Source organism: Arctopsyche grandis, chromosome 8, assembly GCF_051622035.1.
Source record: "Arctopsyche grandis isolate Sample6627 chromosome 8, ASM5162203v2, whole genome shotgun sequence".
In the NCBI taxonomy this organism is placed as follows: domain Eukaryota; kingdom Metazoa; phylum Arthropoda; class Insecta; order Trichoptera; family Hydropsychidae; genus Arctopsyche; species Arctopsyche grandis.
In genome coordinates, this window is record NC_135362.1 from 22324654 (window position 1) to 22344967 (window position 20314).

The following is a 20314-nucleotide window of genomic DNA, read 5'->3' on the forward strand; positions in this document are numbered from 1 at the left end:
AGTCCGCGCCGCGGCGCCCCCAGACACGCACGTTTGTCTACGGACGCCCCTCGACGGAGCCTGCGCCCCCTGCCACCCCCCTCTCTCCCCCGCCTCGGCCTCTTTCGACCGCCACTCTTGCCCCTCCTCTCCGCTCGTTCAATACTTCGCCGGCGGAATCTGCGTGCGGAGACTGTCTGCCCGTTGTGGATATCCGGAAAGTAAGCCTGGAGTTGATCCCGCCGCGAACCGGAAACGAGAGCTTTTCCTGTGCCCGATTGCCGGTCGTGTGAATTTTCGCGCGCTTTCCCGGCCCCCACTTCGGCCGACCGGTGAGTTGGTGATGTTTCGCTGCGAAGCTTTTGTCCGCGCTCACTTTGCGGCTCGATTCATTAATGAAAATTTTCATTTTTCCGGTTTTAAATGTTGTACAATTGTAGTAAAATATATGCTGCTTGGGAAGGAAATCGATCCGGTTGGATTTTCGGTCAATATTCATTGTCTGCATTCGGTTGAAAATGGTTCTTTTTCGGTATCGTTGATACGGCGGGACGAGCGACATCATGTTTGAACTTGGTTGTTATTGATTGATTAATTTAGATCGTTTTATTATCTTCTTTTCAGATATAAAAAAAAATCATTTTATCCTGAATTAATATTTTCCAAAAAATTAATTAATATTATAAAACTTAATTAAGATTAAAAAAAAAAAAATTAAGATTATACATATGTATGTACATACACATAGACATTTTATATAATACTTATGTATATGAGTGGCTATATTTTAAAGTGGCAAGTGGAAGCCCAATTTTCAGCTCCAAAAACACTTTCAGTTTGACTCGATTCATAAATTGCTATCACAACTTTTTCTTCGATATGTCTAGAATCTCGGATAAGCGGAATAAACATTATGTTTAATGTTTTGCGAGATATTTATACGAAACGAAGGAAAGTGGACTTACGCCCTTTACAAATATAACGTCTCATATATTTATAATCTAATGTGTATATTTTACAAAAATCTTTAGCGTCTTTCAAAATTAGACAAGGAATAACCGTAATTTTATTGCCATATTAAGGCGGCTTTTAATATTTTTAGAATTTAAATAAAGCTATTCATTGAAAAAGCACTTTTCCAAACTTAATATTCTTAATTTTATTTTAAAAAGGGATTTTCATGAAATACTGACGGATAAATGGTTTTTCACCGAGAGCCAATATTTCGATATATACATACTTATTTACATATGTATGTAACTACTGATCTTATACAATAGCACAATGATATATTGAACTCTTCGAGAAATATTACATACATGTATATATTTTTAACGAGCTGTTTTTATTATTTACTGAAATTAAACGAAGACTGGGTTTATTAAACTTGATTGATTTTACTGTCTTTAGTACATATGTATGTACATACATAAATAGGTATTGAGAATGAAGTTTCTATTCTTGCCAAAGCCGGCTTACTGATCCGATTATCCACTGATTTAATCCGTCTTTATACATATTATAGGTTGCAAATTGCTGTCTTCTATCAATTCGATTTCATCATTGTATTATATCGAGATTATGTTTATTTTTAACGATTGTAAATATAATTTGAAGCCGAATTAGCCGCCTCGAAGAGTATGCAGATTTAATTTTATGACAAATAAAATTTTATTTCATTAGAAGTGAGACGGTTCTTTGTTTCGTTTATCTCATTTGCATGGTTGTAGAAAGTGAAATATACACACAAACGATTGTGGTTCGTACGATAGTTTATTCTACGCAAGTCGCATACAAAAATAGTTCATTTGTGTGTGATTATGAATAGCGCGAAACGACTAAATTTCAAGGTATTTTTCATCGCTTTCTAATCTTATCTTTTCGTATAAATAAAACGAAATAATTGTAGTTAAAACTTCACGCAAATGTTTACCGTATCACGTGATTAGTCCGTATTCAAATTTAGGTATTGAAAACGACGAATTTGAGAGTCGCTCGTTTACATTACAAAATATGTTATGATCGCATACGTACATATGTTTGTATTAAAAACAATTATATTTAATGGTCATATCTTGCAAATAGCTAAGAATCGGCATTCGATTAAAATTTTGTTGAATACATTTCCAAAATTCATATCTACCGGTTAAAATTGTTTTTGTAGATAATTTGATGGAAAAAATTAATATTCGTGTTTTACACGGCCATTTCAAGGCTTAAAATATTATATGTGAGCAGGAATTTCATACATAGATAAATTAAAATCACTCGTTTTCTCATGTGTCGAAAGTATACGCAAAAACGTGTTTGATTCGTATTCCCAACGCTAATTTTTATTATTATTATAATGTTGCACAATTTGTTAATGAAAAAAAAAACTAATGATAAGTTTTCGTATTCACGAGCAATATTGATTTCCATTATTATTTCAAGTCGAGCAAAAAATGCATAATCTTACAAATCATTGAATCAACGCCACACTTACATATTTGATATTATAATACCTAGATTTTGATATTTCCATTATCACAATATCCTATCAGAAATATGTATAAATACAAATCTCACAGTATTAAAATTGATGTTATCTTTAAGTTTCTTTTTATGTCTGACAATTTAATGCTCATATCTAAATAGTAACTAACACTACTAGGATCGTGATCATGAGTCACGGTTTCAATTTACAGCATTATTTACATTAGGTGTCAATATTTGAGGATTTTGTTAGTCACTTGTCTGATTTAACTGCTCGCTTGTTAGCGAGACGCCAAAAATGATCTAAATCCAGTATTCGGATGGCGTTAAATTCAAAAACGAATATAGGGACGATGTGCTATATTTCAAGTTCGATTAACGTCATTTGATCGGTGATGTGTTGTATAATTTTAAATATCAATCCATTTCATACTGAAAAATTCTCTAGATATTGTATTATGCACGAATATAGGTGGAAAAAAAATCGGCTTGTTCGTGAGCCAATTTTTCGATTAGATAAATAAATTTGTCCGAAAATATGTATAATTAACTGCAAATGGATTCCGATATTTTCTGTTCGTTGGAAATAGTTTTGATGGAAATAAAATCGCTCCGAATGTCATTTTTAACCGAAATCATTAAAAGAGTCGTCTTCTCATTTTAAAATTAGAAGCTAATCTACACGTGGGTGAATAAATATCGCTATGTATACATTTTAATATCGCTCCGCTAAGTTTTCATACGGACTTTGATAGATAGTCTTTAATTAGATTTTCTTCGTTTCCATTGAAAAGACAATTGAATTGAAGAGACAATAGTGGTCGATGTAAAGACTAAGTAAAATCGTGTTAATAAGACGTTGTAAATGCATATTACGCACGTGCATATATTACACGGATAATATGCTGCAATTCACTTAAGATAATATAGTCTCTTTAAAACGAAATCGTAGACCAAGTCTGGCTTAGAAATTCGGTTATGTAACATATTTGCCGTAAATAGTACAATATTATATACCTATGATATACATATTATATGAATTACAGGTAATGTACATTTTGCATTTGACTGTATTATTGTAAAATTTTATGTGTTTCGTTAGTTGGTTCACACGAAGCTTTCTTTTTCGGATCATTTAACGACAGTTGAAAATTTTGAAGTAGCGTCATAAAAGTGTTTTCAAAAGTTCATTCGGAGATACGTACGATTCTTGAGAATGCACGTTTCGAATTCAAGATAATTCACGCGGAAACTTTTGACTAAATGGTCAACGTATTCAGCAGTTATGTTTCGTACACATTTTATTGGCTTTTTTGTACGTGAAAAACTGCACTCTGTGTGGAGAATTTGACACACATTGCCTTCAATTTATGAGAAAATGCGATGAAAATTTTCCGGATTTTTCTCGAAATTGTTTGGATTTGCGTGAATATTTCGCGAGCGTGGATGTCGTCTGTGCGGTTAGGATAATTTTGGAATCTTTATTGTCGATGTGGAGAAAAATAAACGAATACGTTGAAAGGAGAGGCCCAAACCCCCAAATGTTTTTACTCTTTTAGTATTATACCTGATGTATAATATATATATATACTATATCTAATATAATATACAAGACAAATTCAATGAAGCAAATTAATTTTATTAAATACTAGCTGTATTATCCCGCTTTGCTCGGTATTTGTAATATAAACCGCTTAAACATGACTAATCTAATAGTAAACATTTTATTAAATTTGTTTGAATAGGTTTATCTATATACATAAAAATTAATGTCTGTGTCTGTGTCTCGAAAAGGCTCTTAAACCACTGAACCGATTACGATGGAACTTTCAGGATTTGGTGTATGCATGTCTGGGAAGATTATCGTGAAAAAAAACGGGAAAAAACGGGAACGGAAACGGGAAAAACGGGACTGGGTGTCATTTGCAACGCTATAATTTCAAATGTTTTCGCGTCGCGACCAACGTGTTTGCTGCCTGCGTTTTTCCGACAAATGGGAACGGGAACGGGAACGAGAATGGGAACGGGAACGGGATAGGGAACGGGAACGGGAATTGCATGCGTTATTGTGGCGTTGCAACGCATGCCGGGTTCAGCTAGTTTTATATAAATTTATTTGAATACTCATTTGTTTTTTTCATTAAATTGACTGTCACGCATAAATAAACATATATAGTAAGTCTCTTATAAAAAAATTATATGTATACCAGAATCCGGCGCATGCGCCCCCGCGGTTGTGCCCCCTAGGGCTTCGCCCCCGGGGACCGCGAACCCTTTGAATTGAAAAAAATCAAATCGGCGCCCATGGATCGAAAAAAAACTACGAACGAAAGTTTCATACATACATACATACATACATACATATATGCAAAGTCTCTTTCCAAATTATATATGAGTTTACTATATTTAAATTAAATTATATAATTATAATTTAATTTAAATATAGTAGTAAGAATTTAGTGCGAGTTTTAAAACGTAGAAAAATTAATTTTAATTAAAGAAAAACATTTTCATACATATACATATATTATTTTCGTGCTTTAAGTATTTAGGAATTTTTATACACGAGTCTTATGTAAAATTATCATTTGAATTTATTCTGGAATTCTATTATTCTCCTTAAGCATACTCTATTTTTTTATTTCGTTTACATTTTCAAGGCAAACTAATTTAATTTTTAAATTGCCATCGTTATGAAACTTCATGCTACATTTACATTTTATTAAATTCATATTATACATATACATATATGTTTTTATTAGATATATTACAAAAGTGTAAAATATTTTTTAAGACGAGCTATAGTTTATTGGTAACAGGTGTTATCAAAACTAGACCATCAAATTTGTAAAAGTAGAATAAATCTCGATTTTTGTATGTATAAATACACATACATACATATGTGTATTATACAGATTATCCCGTAAGAATATGTTGACCCAAATGCTCAGCTTTAGATATCGAAATGAAAAAAAACAAACATCAAATTAAATAATAGGATTTGTCCGAAAGTGTGTTGTTAAAAATAACTATTTATGAAAACACGCTAAGAAAATTTTGGGAGATTCAAATTTTTTTTAGGAATATTTGAACAAAGGTTAAACACTCGGACAACTGTTGCTCCAACGCTCTGGAGGGATTTACCGTTTTTGTGTTGACGTTTTTCCTTAAGATTCATTGTAATATTAAATTAAATGGACATACTACATACACACAAATTTCAAGCTTTCGTATACGTTTAAAAATAGAAATTTATAAGGCAAGAGCGTCGAGATGAAAGCTGAAGCAATTTTTTTAATGCAGCTTACGTTTTGCCAACTGTTGTTCTTGTAAACATCATTCGGAGATTCAGCGGCGAAAGGTTTTTCATTGCTTTTCGAATTGTTTTGATTTGTAAAACCAACCAACACCGCATTATTTATAATGCATACATTTAAAACATCGTTCATCACCACGAGAACGCAAAAAAAAAAAAAAAACACTCGTAAATAAACGTTATCGCTACTGTATCCTGGATGTAACGTAATAAATATTGATATGTATACATATTGTATGAAATGGCTGGATTTAATCCACGATTATCGACCGCATTACTCGAATAATAGACGCGTGTCTAGTAATTTCGGCGAGTTCAGCACATATATTCCATTTCGAGAATATATTTATATGTACATATATTCAGAAATAGCACGAAAAGCTTCCCTAATCGCCATATACATTAGCGTACTTGTTTGTGAGATAATCGCCTAAGTTAGACAAACTGGGTGGAGAATAATTGCTTTTATACATTATGGAATCTTAGTTGTATTGTAATAAAGATTGCAACAATTCATGTGAACAAAATTAGGATGAGAAATTATTCCATTCAATACGAATTGTAAATAGATACATAGAATAGACACAAAAGGGAATGATCTAATATAAAATATAATAATAATATGTGCTCTGTGATTCAATACTTCAAAAGATACAACGTTCGTGCCACTTTTATCTTCAAAGTGGTCGTTATAATATTTCTTATTCCTTTTCCTTTGACAAATCGTATTTTTGAATCGTGTCACTTCTCATTCGGAGCTACGCCAACATTGCAATAACCATATATTTATATCGATATTTTGCTTCTTTGGATCTGTCAAAGAAAAGAATCACGAGAATGTGCTTGAAAATACGTATGTACGTATGTATATGAAATTTATGCACTCTTTGATGCTCGTATAGATGTTTCAAATTGCTTGTTGTGTTACAAGGGTGTCTAAAGTTTCCAATGTTGTTATCAAACGATCGTAACATTTATAAAATATGTATTATTATAGATTGAACGTGGTCATGTTCGAATGTTTTGATATACTGTAATATAAATGTGCATTTTATGATGATCGTAATTATTATCAGTGATAATTTGGACGAAAAGGGTAAATACTGGAAAAATGTGGGCAAGGTATTGATCGTCAATGAATTATATATATACACATTAGAACATTTCAAATTATGTTACATATGTACATATATTCAAATTGAGAGAAATTATTGAAACAAACGTATTATTTAATATCACGATTTAAAAAAAATTCAATATAAATATGTATGATTTACATATATATATTTGATCGAATTTGTGGGCTAAAACATTGTATGTATAAGCAGTCTGTAAATATTTAAAATATTCATATTCAACATATGTACATATGTAGTAGTTTTATGTTTAAAAATTCATTTGATTTTCTACATGGTTTTCGACATATTCTATAATACTTATCCCTGTTGGTAAGATTTCGATAATATAAAAAGTATAAATGTAGATGGCTTTTCTTCAGTGAGAATTTTCTAATATAATCAAATCTTTCGTTTTTTTTATTTCACGGAAGAGGATAGCCTCCATAGTTTATCAGGTATTCAAATTAAGTAAAGTTAAATACGCAAAGTTAAAGGATTAATCGTTTTGAATACGAATTATTATTGTATTACTGTAACTTAGAAATTCTGGACTAATGTAAAGTGAAAAATTGCGAGTTTGTGAGATATGATGTTTTTGGGAGAATGCAATTTTTGTATTCAGTTTTAGGCAATTCAATTTTAAAATGTTCAGTAAGTATTCAGTAAAAAAACATTAAACGGTCTGCGTAGAACAATAAACAATATTTTAAATCGTGAGACATCACATAAATACATATGCCGAATTCTCCGATTCTGGTATCTTGGTATGGTCCGAACACTGCTGTTCTGTACTTGACCTACACTGATTTTGGTAGTTCCGTACATTGTTTTTTTAAATACTGTCAAATAATTAGTTATTTGCACGTTATATTTTGACTTGAAGCCCTTTCATAACAATATTTCATGTATTGCTTTTACTGGAATGTTTAAATCATGCAGTGATTTGATTTCTGTTTTCATGTTTTTCAAGTATCTAAAAGAAACAGCAAAGAACTGGTCATATGAGTGTCATTCTTTTGAATTACTCACTATTTTATTTGAATACTAACCCTTTTATATACATTATTCATTATTTAAATTAACTACACACCATTTATTTTTTAATTGACCACAAACATACTGATCAATGGACACGGACCATTTATAATACAACCTAACCATTTTGAAATATTACAGACAACTTATTTAATTTACTGACCCAAAGGGCGAATTAGGAACTGACCTTTTATATACATTAAAATTGTGCAAATATGTAGATCAAAACGCTTACAATACTGTCTTCGAAGATGGCTCGTTTTGTGTATTACATATATGTGAATCCAATGATAAAAAAGTCACACAGAGTAATTAAACCAGCAACATAGTTCTGTGGTTGGTTTATAATGCTAAGAACTGAGGGGTCGTAGGTTCAAGCCCTGATCTAGTGTTGTTGGTCAGATTTTTAATATATGTCACTCCAGGTCGATCGTTTCCTATCAGAGTTTGCCAATTTATCTGATTTCATTGTTGAAACGGTTCCTGCTAAATTGACCACCTAACCTCATTATTCAACATGATTTTAATTTGATTTAAATTTTATAATAGTGTTGCGTACGGGTGGGTTCAGGATCCAACTTCACAGAATTAATTTATTGATTCAGGAGGTCCACATGTAACCAGCGCTCGCTCCAGAATAATCTGATATAGCGTATGTACCTCCTTATAAAGGACATTCCCTGATCCATTTATGTATCTATTGTCTAGGTACGTATAGGTTTAAGTCAGTCTCACGCACGCGCCCCGATTCTGAGAATTCTAACGGGAACTTACTGAGTGCCGTTCGGCCTAATCCGGGGGTCTCTATTATTCACCCCCGAATGCAATGACAGGGGATACTCTCTCCCGTGTTACCACGTTACAGTGGTATTATAACTTTATATATAGTGCCAGTGGCGTAACTAGGAATTTTGGGCCTGTCAGCAAAAACTCATCAAGGACCCCCCCCTCGAATTTTTAAATCGAAATACCAAATTTTTGGTTTCGCAACGCAGTATTAATATAAATCAAATTATTGTTAATATGTAGGTACATAATATAAGTCTCTTAATTTATCTCACCTATTTTAAAATTTCTTCTTTCGAGCCTTACTGTTTGCAAAATCATGAATTAGTTGTTTGAGGTCCATTTCGGCTGCTTCTTTGTGCTCAATTGTAAGCAAAGATAGTTCATTGAGTCTGGTTTGACCGATCGAATTTCTTTTGTAATCTTAAATTATTTTTAATTTATTGAATGTTCTTTGTACACTAGCCACAGTTACCGGAAGAGTAAAAAATAACATGAATGCGGTATATACTTCTGAAAAAATCACTCCAAACAACTGTAGTAATTATGAAAATTGCCTTTCAAACAACTGTAGTAATTATGAAGATATTTCTTTATTAATAAAAGTACATGAGTAAATTGAGATTATAATTGATCTGAGAAAACTTCTGGATATATTTTTCTGAGATTCAAACAATGGTCTGGAACATCTGTTTCCGGCATATTAATAATTTTCCCAAGTTCAAGAAAAGTGAAATAGTTTTTCACTACCTGCATTCCACAAAACATGTCTGAATTTGAACAGTTATTTTGTCGATTTATGGCCCCCTATTTCCGTGGGCCCGTAAGCATTGCTTACCCCCGCTACATAGTACATAGTTACGTCACTGTATAGTGCAGTGGTTCTTAACGGGGGCGCCAGCGCCCCCTTGTGGGTGTTTTAAAGGTCTGGGGGGGGGGGGCGTTTTTAAATTTTTAACATTTGGGGGGCGTTACACGATACAGAAGTAAGATGGCTATCGAAATGAAATTGTTTAAAAAGATTTTATGCACTATTTGATATATTCGGAAAGATAAATGAAAATCTCCTGAAGCTTCAAGGAAGCAATATCAGCCTTATTAAAGCCAAAGGCGTTATACTGAGTTTTATCAACAAACTCAAATTATTTCAAAATAATCTTCGTCGGCGAGAACTTCATCTATTTCCTTCTTTACAATAATTAAAAGAAGATATGCTCAAAGATTCTGATTTGGAAACATACTGTAGCCACATTGACGCCCCTATCGAAGATATGTATGTATGATAATACGATTCAAAGACTTGTATGAACTTTTAATACCAGATTGGATAATTAATCTATTTTTATCAGATGTAGAAAGTGTCAGTCAAAATTTAAAAGAGCAGTTTATTGAGCTACAAAATGACTGTGAAGCTAAAATAGTATTCAATCAATGTGATTATGATGTTTTGTGGGTTTGTTTTCGCCATCGATACCCTCTGTGGAAAGAGGTAAAATTACCCATCGTAGCATTTCCTTCATCATATTTAGTAGAAAAGGAGGTTTGAGACTGTAATTAACTAAACTTGAACCGAATATTACGAAAATAGCGCAGTCACATGAGGCTCAAGGATCTCATTATTATTTTTTTTTTAATAAAAAATTCACATTTCCATTGAATTATTTACTTTTAAAATTGTAATAACATTATAATGTATGTAATGTTAATATGACATAAATGGCAATTAATACATAATGTTTATAAAAATAATCATGTTTTTTATTTGTAAAGAAAATCATTGCATGAAATACATACATAGAAAATAGAGTAATTTTTTGTGGGGGGAGGGGGGGGGGCGCTGGATAATTTTACTGTGGTAAAGGGGGCGATTCTCTCAATATGGTTAAGAAACACTGGTATAGTGCCTTGGGGGTAGTCATGCAATGACAACTTGGTAAATTATACTTGGTAAATCATTATTTTTATTCATATTTTTATTGTTCCAGAAGCAGTCACTGGTTAAAGCTGTCATTGAACTTGTGATGTGTATATCAGTGCAACAGTAAAATATGGAGGAGGAGGGCCGTGATGGGGGTGGCGAAGCCCGAGGGCGGCTGTCCCTGTGCACGACGTTCCCTGAACCGGCACTGGAGCGACTTTACCAGTCGTACAGACTGAAACAAAAACGAGGAGGAGTAGCAGTCTTCGTCATAGCGGCGTTGCTGCTAGATGCGTGGGCAGCATTGTCAGCTCGGGGGGCACCTGCCTTCTGGAGCGGAGCCATCGGTGCAGCCGTGGCCGTGGGGCTCGCTCTGGTGGAGGTCCTGCGCGGGCGCTGCGCCCCCTGCAAGTGCATAGGGGGCAGAGTCGCCTCGGCGATCGCCTGCTTCGCCACCGTATTCTTCTTGCCGTCTGCTCCTCCTGTGTTGTGTCCTCTGCTGGTGGTCTACTTGCTGCTGGCTGCTCTGCCCCTCCGTCTGCGTTACTGCTTGCTGCTTGCGCTGCTTGTTGCCGTGCTGTATGGTGTGGCCGTGCAGTTTTTCACCGTGCACACTGAAAATATCGTTCGACAGGTATTGAAAATTTCATTTTGTTAATCATTTCGTTTTAAAACTGGTCTAGCATTTGTCTGTCGTAGGGGATTCTCAAATACTAGCAACTTATCGTTCAAAATACAATACAATCAATCGGTGACCTTGGTGGAACTTTTTATCGCTGACTTTTGAGAGTTTCTACATCTACATATATGTATATATATAAATGAATGTCTGTGTGTGTGTGTCTCGAATAGGCTCCTAAACCACTGAACCGATTACGATGGAACTTTCAGGATTTGTTGTATGCATGTCTGGGAAGATTAAAAAAATCGCCCAAAAACAGGAACGGAAACGGGAAAAACGGGAATGAGTGTCATTGCAACGCTATAATTTCAAATGTTTTCGCTGCCTGCGTTTTTCCGACAAATGGGAACGGGAACGAGAACGGGAACGGGAACGGGAACGGGAACGGGAACGGGAACGGGAACGGGAACGGGAACGGGAACGGGAACGGGAACGGGAACGGGAACGGGAACGGGAACGGGAACGGGAACGGGAACGGGAACGGGAACGGGAACGGGAACGGGAACGGGAACGGGAACGGGAACGGGAACGGGAACGGGAACGGGAACGGGAACGGGAACGGGAACGGGAACGGGAACGGGAACGGGAACGGGATCGGGAACGGGAACGAAAAAGAGAACGGGAACGAAAAAGAGAACGGGAACGGGAATTGAATGCGTTATTATGGCATTGCATCGCATGTAGGGTTCAGCTAGTAGGGTACAGTCGCGGTTTCGGAAACCGGAACACCATAGAAAAATGTGATTTTGCGTGAAATTTCAGTGATCTCAAATAAAATAAACACCCAAAGTCATTAAAATGGTAGATTATATCATAGTGCTTTATTTTAAAGACAATCGTTAAGAAAAGAAACAACAAAAAAAAGGTAGGGAGAATTTTAGTCCGAGCCGGTTTTTATGACCAAACGCAGTCTCCACAGTTGAATGAAATTTTGAATGAAAAAACACAGTTAAAGCTTAAACTTTTAATTTTATTAGTCACATGGTATTATTTACAAATTATAAAAACTTAATTAATATTTTTTGCGGCTCCTTTTAATTTTATGACGGCTTTTATACGGTTAGGCATAGAATCTATTTTTTCTTAAAATGTCGATGGGGAAGTCTTCATACCATACTTTTTCAATGGTCTCTTTTAATGATTGATGGCTAGACACATTTGTTGTACTAATCCTATATTTAATAGCCATCCATAAATTTTCAATTGGGTTTGAATCGGGACTATTCCCAGGCCATGTTAATGTCTTTACACCCAATTCCTGCAAATAAACCCGAAACTAAAAAAAAAGTAACAAAAATATTTCAGTTTTTTGATCGAAATATTATTAATTACATTCAATATCATTAAATAAAATTAATACTCACTAATTTAGCTCGATGACAAGGGGCAGAGTCATCTTGGAATATGACATCATCAGAATTTGAAAGATGGTTTTCCATTGATGGGATAAAACTTTCTTCTAGAATTTTTTTATATGCTATTCCGTTAATGGAACCTTGCACAAACTGTATTCGACCAATTCCATAATAAGAAAAACATCCCCAAACCATGTGGCTTGGGGGATGCTTCACTGTCTCAGGGTACATTTTTGGTTGAATTTTTCTCCAACTTTTCTTCGAACATACGGAAAACCATTGGAGCTGAAGAGGTTATATTTCGACTCATCAGAAAATGTGACTTGTCGCCAATCCGATATCGTCCAATTTTCGTGATATTTCGACTACTCTAATCGGTTTTTCATCATTTTCTTCGTAAGTAATGGTTTTTTCGCAGGTTTCCGAGCGTGCAGTCCAGCTTCACTGAGTCGTTTTCTTAAGGTTACATCACTAATTTCAATTGAAAATTGATCCGAGATCTCTTTTCTTATCTCTACAGCAGTTTTGAACCGTTGCCGTAAAGATAATAGAGTTATCAGGCGATCTTGTCTCTCGGATGTGCATCTTTTCGGTCCTGTCCCCTTCTTACGAGCAAAAGTTCCAGAATCCTTTTTCTTTTTCATTATTCTTGACACAGTAGATACAGAACATCACATTTGTTGAGAAATTGATCGCAATGAATGTCCAGAGTCTGCCAAAGCCGCGATTTTTATATTCTCCTCCAATGATAGTTGAGTGTATTATCGCATGGTATTTTTATTTTCAACGATTTCGATCCGTACACCTCGAAAACTCACACTAAACTGAACTCAAATTGTAGAAAACAATCATATTTAAAAGACCCGATCATTAAAAACCACACACCTAAAGGGACGATATTTTTACTGCCCAAAAATCGTAATATCACAAGTGTTTCGGTTTCCGAAACCGCGACGGTATATAAAAATCAATGTTTGTCTGTAACGTATGCGTTTCTATACCATTCAACCGATTGCGATGAAACTTACAGGTGTTATTGTGTGTATGCCCGCGAAGATTTCTGCAAAAAAATTCCCAAAAACGCGAACGGAAATGGGAAAAACGGGAATGACTGGCATTGCAACGCAATAATTTCAAAGTGTTCGCTGCCTGCGTTTTTCTGATAGATTATCATTACTGTAATTTAATTTGATTATTAAGTATTAATTTGAAATTGAAGCATTCACTTATCGAAATACCGAGAAACGGGAACGGGAATTGCTTACCGGTTTCAGGTAGTATGTTATTCAACTATGAAACAGACTTCATAACCAAAGGTAGGCGTTCGATGGATGCTTTCCGCACAAAAATGGTTCATTATTGTCAATTTCTTAGAAAAATAATGCTTTTTTGCTCCCTTGTTTTCTATATAATTGAGCGGTCTATTGTTATTTGATGAGCACCCAGCCAGCGCTCATCTCTATTTTTAACAATTAGACATCGGATAGGGATTGAAGCAGAAGGTTATTAAGGGTTATTTGTTAATTTTATTGAAAAACTACTTTTTACATGCTTTTTTGCTCTCTTGCTTTAAACTATTGGAATGCCCTGTTGTTATTTGTGGTAAACGGACAATTTCCCAAATGGTGATCTCACACACGATAATCGTTGTCATGAAAAAATCGCGAATACGGATTATTTGGCACTCAAATTTTCGTTATAGTACGCGTGCGTGCCTCTCGGTGGGTGAAATTTTCGAGTGCCAGATATTCCATGTTCGAGGTCGCCTTATTATTGCTTGTTATTTGCAATTCGAACCGATGTCTAATAATATTTTTATATTATATTTTATAATGATTTACCCTCGAGCGACACCTATGGTAATCAACTTGTACATTAAACTTGTATAATACATATAATGCACCAATGGTATTAAACTTGTATAATACATATATAAATGTATAGATTATGAATTTGAAATTATATTCAAAGAGTGGTGAATAATAGGAGGCAGGATTTTAGGACAGGAATAGTAGGCAGTTTTGCCGATTTGATGAGGAACCGTTTCAACAATGAAATCAGATGAATTGAAATATTCTGGGAGCACTGCAGAAATACTTCTGAATAAATTATTTTTAATCGAGTTCAAACCAGGACTTGAACCCGGAAACCTCTCGTTTGTCAATAAGAAATCAAAGTATGATTTGGCATAAGAATTTTTTTTCAACAAAAAATTCTCAGAAAGAAATTTGTCTCGTGATATGACTCTCGTACATAGTTTTTTGATACTACGTACATATGTACACAAGTACATATGTGCAAATGCCGTAGTTAGACTCTGAATGCCTACCTTGATTGTGTATTTCATTCAAAGCACATGGGTTACGTAAAGATCGCATCTAACTATAGACTAGTGTTAGGTCAAGGGTGAGGTTATGCTTTTATAGTATTTCATGATGTAATCGAGTATATCTGTAGTTTGAATACGATACATATTTTATTTATGGCGACGAAACTTGATGACATCTTCGGTATACTTACATACATACATAGTTGACTTTGTATATACATATTATTATACACTTAATTATATTGCAACGTACATGTTTTCTGAAAGGATGTACTTACTAAAATTAAAAAGTTGTAACGAATGCTTTTAATTTCAATTCAAAGGATATAATCCGCCAAAGGTTCTGAAAAAGTTCTGCCAGTTTTATGTGCTTACTATATGATAATATTTAAATGTAAATAAAATTGTATTTATGCGAAAAATATATAAATTGCCGGAAAAGCTTCGGTTAAAAGCGTAAATATAAAAATTGTATTTGATAAGGCTTTTTCATTTTTGTATTTTTTTGTAAATAAAAAACTGGTTTATAAAGCAAGTGGAAATTTACTAAATAAAGTGTAAATTTACAAAGGCTTTTTGAAGGCGAAAATTTAAATATGAATTTTCAGCGTGGAAAATTTTAACGTTTCCGATAATACGCTATATAATGTGTGAATAGAATAAACGCTGCAAAAAAAATTTTTTTTTGCTTGATAATTTTTATTTTTAATATAATAAAAATATTATTTTCGTGTGAAATTAGCACTGTGATAAAGTACGAAATTTATTCCTCGTGAACGAATCTGTTTATTCTCCCTCAAGCGAAGCTGCCGGAGCCCCAAAAGTGCTATCCCTATGTTCATATATAATGCAAAACCTTCAATCCGTTTACATTTGTGATTTTGTCCGCGAAAAATGGAATATTGCGGAAATGTCATAAATATTTTCTTGAACGAAATCTCGTATGTGTTTATGGCATTATAAACGGATAACTTAGCTTTAAGAGCCAACAAATTTGAAAAAAGGGTCAAAACATGCAGGAAAAACGGAATGTGAAGCATTGGGGATTGGGGCCACCTTCGTATTTGTCTATTCAACTTTACATGGAGGTTCTTGTGAGCCAGTGTAAGCTTCTATTGTTCGTATATTTCTGTCTGCTTGTCATGTTTTGCATTGTTTAATATTTACAATAAAACTCAGAACTTCAAAGTTTATGTTATTCAATTTTACCGGTTTTAAATATAGAATATTCAATTACCTGGAGAATAATGCTTGCCGGTTTTTCCGCCATTTTCTTACAAACGCTATCGGGTAGACCGGTTAATCAAAATATAGGTATACAAGAATGAGACTATTTTTATAAATTTAAAAATTGATAATATCAAACAGAAAGTAAAGCACACGTACAGTGCATTATATCAGATGGAATAAATAGTCGACAGCGATAGCGATAGATGTATACAAAATAAACGTAGGCACGAATTAGTCGAATATTACCTGTATATTTTGATCGTGACTTATTGCTCAAGGCTTAAAATTTGATTTGTACATGCATTAGAAATCTTAATTGTACGTAACTCGTTGATGTCTGCAACGTTTATGGTTTAGTTAACTACGGAAAAGCAGCTACCGTAACTATAGTTTTGTCAATTGGGTGCAATGATGGCATTAAAGATTTTATAGCCCATAAAATACAGTGCAATACTGAGCATTCTGTTAGAGTTGTGTCAATCGGGAGGAAAAGAAAAAAAATGTATTTGATTGGGTGCAGTATACATTCATGTGGGTGAATAAAATACTTCTAATTTATTATCTACTCATATTATCTGTTATAAAAGGGTAGATAATTTAGAATGCACTTTGATGGCAAGTATATGAATATATCTTGCATTTTATATTGGTTTGACTGCATTTTTCGTAAAAGTGGAAAACGTGGATTGAAAAGAAAATGAAAAATTTGCAAGAAAATCATGAAATTTTAGTATACATGAAAGATAGAAATTAAAGGGGGATCTTCTATGCCAAATTTTCTCATATGATGCCAAGTAGATCTACATGGGTAATGTTCCAAAGCGTTTTTCACTTCTGAATAAATTGTTTTAATAGCTTATTTACATATGTATATGTACATACATATGTACTTGTCTGTTTAATTAGAATTTTCCAAATATTGTTTTTAAATGTCTACATTTTCAAATATGTATATACTATGCACAAAAAAAGAGTTGTGTTTCGGAGTTACATACATAGATCATCAGAAATTATTAGCTTTCAGCTTCCGATTTTCAGCAATATTTTCGTATTTATTTTTAATGTTAAACTTTTACTAAATGAATCGCTAAAATTACAATTGTTAAATTGAATTATGTTATTTTATTTGGTAGCTGAAAATGTTCCATGTTCTATAATTTAACAATGGAGTTTGAAATTGAATTTGAAATATTTATAATTATGTCTGTTGGAATGATTAATATAATTGTCAATTAGTTGATAAATTTTAATCTAAGCCCTCTTATAGTTTAATACTGATAACTAAGATACTAGTCAGTTTCAATTAACGAAGATTTTATCTTTTTGGTAGATAGAATTGTGGATGATGAAATTTCTCCGATGGATTTGTTGTTTTTTAAGTTTTGATTTTAAGCCAATGTAGTCTGTTATGGCCATCGAGCATAAGCCGCGAAAGAAAAGTTTTCGAGAGGGTCATCGGGAATAAGCCCGGGCGTCGAATATTAATTAGTAAAACTCGTTAAAACGAGCCGAATTCGGAAGATGGAACTGAGAGACGAATCGGAGTGATTTTATCAGCCAAGGATTGTCGTGTTAAATTGGCCAAAGTTTATTCCTCGGCCGTTTTCATCGTTTACAGAATTTATTTTCGACGACCAATTAAACTGAACCGGGTTGGAAGAGGCTCAATTAAGCTTTGGACTACACGGGCAATTTAATTTTTATTTATTAATATAATATATCATTACCGATACAAGTATGTATGTACGTATGTACCTATATATAAAATTTTAATATTGGACGAATTATATTATAATTTTGTATTCAAAAAGTTTCAAATATACACATATGTATGTATACCTACATACGTGTATTATTTGGACTTGAATAATACGATTCAATAAAACTTAATTGACTATGATATGATATGATTTCAATAGACATAATTGACTATGTGTGTTGGACATAATTTCATGTAAAGAAAATTACGTATTAATCATATAAGTTAGCGTTGAAAATCGGATTATATACATATTTTCACGATTGTGTGAGTTCGCATTAGTCAAATTTCTAAAAAAACATGACGAGTATTTCAATGTGTTCTAATTTTATCGTAAGAAATGATTATTGCGATAATATTTTTACATTTTTATGATAGATTTAATATGTAATTTAACACGTGTATGGATAATTTAAAAATATAATAAAGTAGCTGCACCCGACATGCGTTGCAATGCCACAATAACGCATGTAATTCCCGTTCCCATTCCCGTTCCCGTTCTCGTTCCCGTTCACATTTGAACAGAAAATCACAGGCAGTGAACACGTTGGTAGCGACGCGAAAACATTTGAAATTATAGCGTTGCAATGACACTCATTCCCGTTTTTCACGTTTTCGTTCCCGTTTTGGGCGATTTTTTTTCACAATAATCTTCCCGGACATGCATACAACAAATCCTGAAAGTTCCATCGTAATCGGTTCAGTGGTTTAGGAGTCTATTCGAGACACACACACAGAAAGACAGACATTCATTTTTATATATACATACATATATAGATGTGTTTATTTCCGTGTTACAATTTTTTTCAAAGCTCACAAAGTTGCAATATGTAAATTTTAAACTTTTTTTCGGTCAACATTGACTCAATTATATTAGTTTATTTGCAAAATTTTACTCGTGGTCAACATATTCGAATACTCCCTAAAATTTTGCAATATGTGTGGTTTTATACGACACTTCCACAAATTACATAAAATTTATATGACACATAAAACGGAAGATGAAAGGGATATTTTTCGAATAAACTTTTTATTTCATTGATGGAATTCGGAAAGGTATGTATATTTGCTTAAACCTGAAATTTGCTTTGATTTCAGAAATCAAATACACTTTTATACTTTACGTATACTTTTTATATTATTTTATAAATAAATAGTCCGAATAGAATTTTATTCTAAAATTTCGTCACTTGCCGCACATTTTTGCCGCATGTGACTTTTTAATTATTCAATTCTTTAGAATTTTTCTATGCACTGCTGATCTGTAATACACTTTTCTGTAATAAAGTACTTTCAATATTTGTTAATGCATATTTTATTTTAATTTGATTCGAATTAAATTTGCTCTAATTTATTTACGTATGTATATACGTGCAATATATATACTGTTAGTTCAAAGAATACTTCTTCTTAGAATAAGGCACGTTCTATATGTACCTCCAGGTATACTTTACAAGGTATAATAGATAGGGTTTAGCCTTCGGACAAGCAAGGGGTGTGTTTTAAAAGTCAAAGTTCCATCACTCGGGAATTTATCACGACGCTCTCATCTTAATTACGTCACCATCATTCTTCCGGCTCCTTTCTTTTCCACGAAGATAGCATCTGCGATAGTGATGTAGAGCCGTTCAAACGTCACTTAAATGTAAATTTGTCCTCGCATCGACCGTTGGCGACTCGTAGTTTTTCCACTCGCAAACGTGCCCATCTTCTTTTGCGATTTTCCCTCGTGCGCGACGCGTCAAAAGGTGAAAAATTGTTATTGTATGATAATTTCAAAGTCTGTTTTGAGTGTGGACAAAGCTGACGAATGCTGTAATTGGCATGTTTGGCCCCGGCTACATGTTCTCGGCTCGCGTAACTTCTGACCTATTGTTCGACTCGGGGGCTTTTCTTTGTCCGCTTTTCGTACGTATTGGTCGCACTGACAAATTGCGAATGTTTTACAAATAGCCTTGTCCTCACATCGAACGTCATTCTCTATTATTATTTCCTCTGAAAATAGTAAAAAAAAACTGAGTGGTTTGCCGTTGAACGGAGATAACAAATGTCGGGACTGAAACGTGATACTAATGAAGCAGCCATCGAGCACGTACTAAGTACGACGTTCGATGCGATCAAATTTTCTATTATTATTTTTTGTGCATAAAAATAGACAGGAATTTTTCATTCAATAGGTACTTCATAAATGATACATCAATATTCGAAGATTATTTCGACGATTTTTAGTCAAATTACATATGTACAATGGATTCTATACGATTTTCTGGCATGTCTATACGGATGTACGCATTCGGAAAAGCTTTCCGAGTTTAAAGGTCTGGCGCAATGT

General features: G+C 33.8%; 1 protein-coding gene across 1 annotated transcript in view; it reads left to right on the forward strand.

The window, feature by feature from the left end:
• Ac3 (Adenylate cyclase 3) overlaps window positions 1-20314 on the forward strand; it is a 111066-nt gene continuing 90752 nt past the window's right edge. The window contains exons 1-2 of the mRNA XM_077436092.1: window positions 1-311; window positions 10695-11261. Coding sequence (XP_077292218.1) covers window positions 10758-11261 — 504 coding nt within the window. The 5' untranslated portion in view covers window positions 1-311; window positions 10695-10757. The remainder of the gene's footprint in view (window positions 312-10694; window positions 11262-20314) is intronic.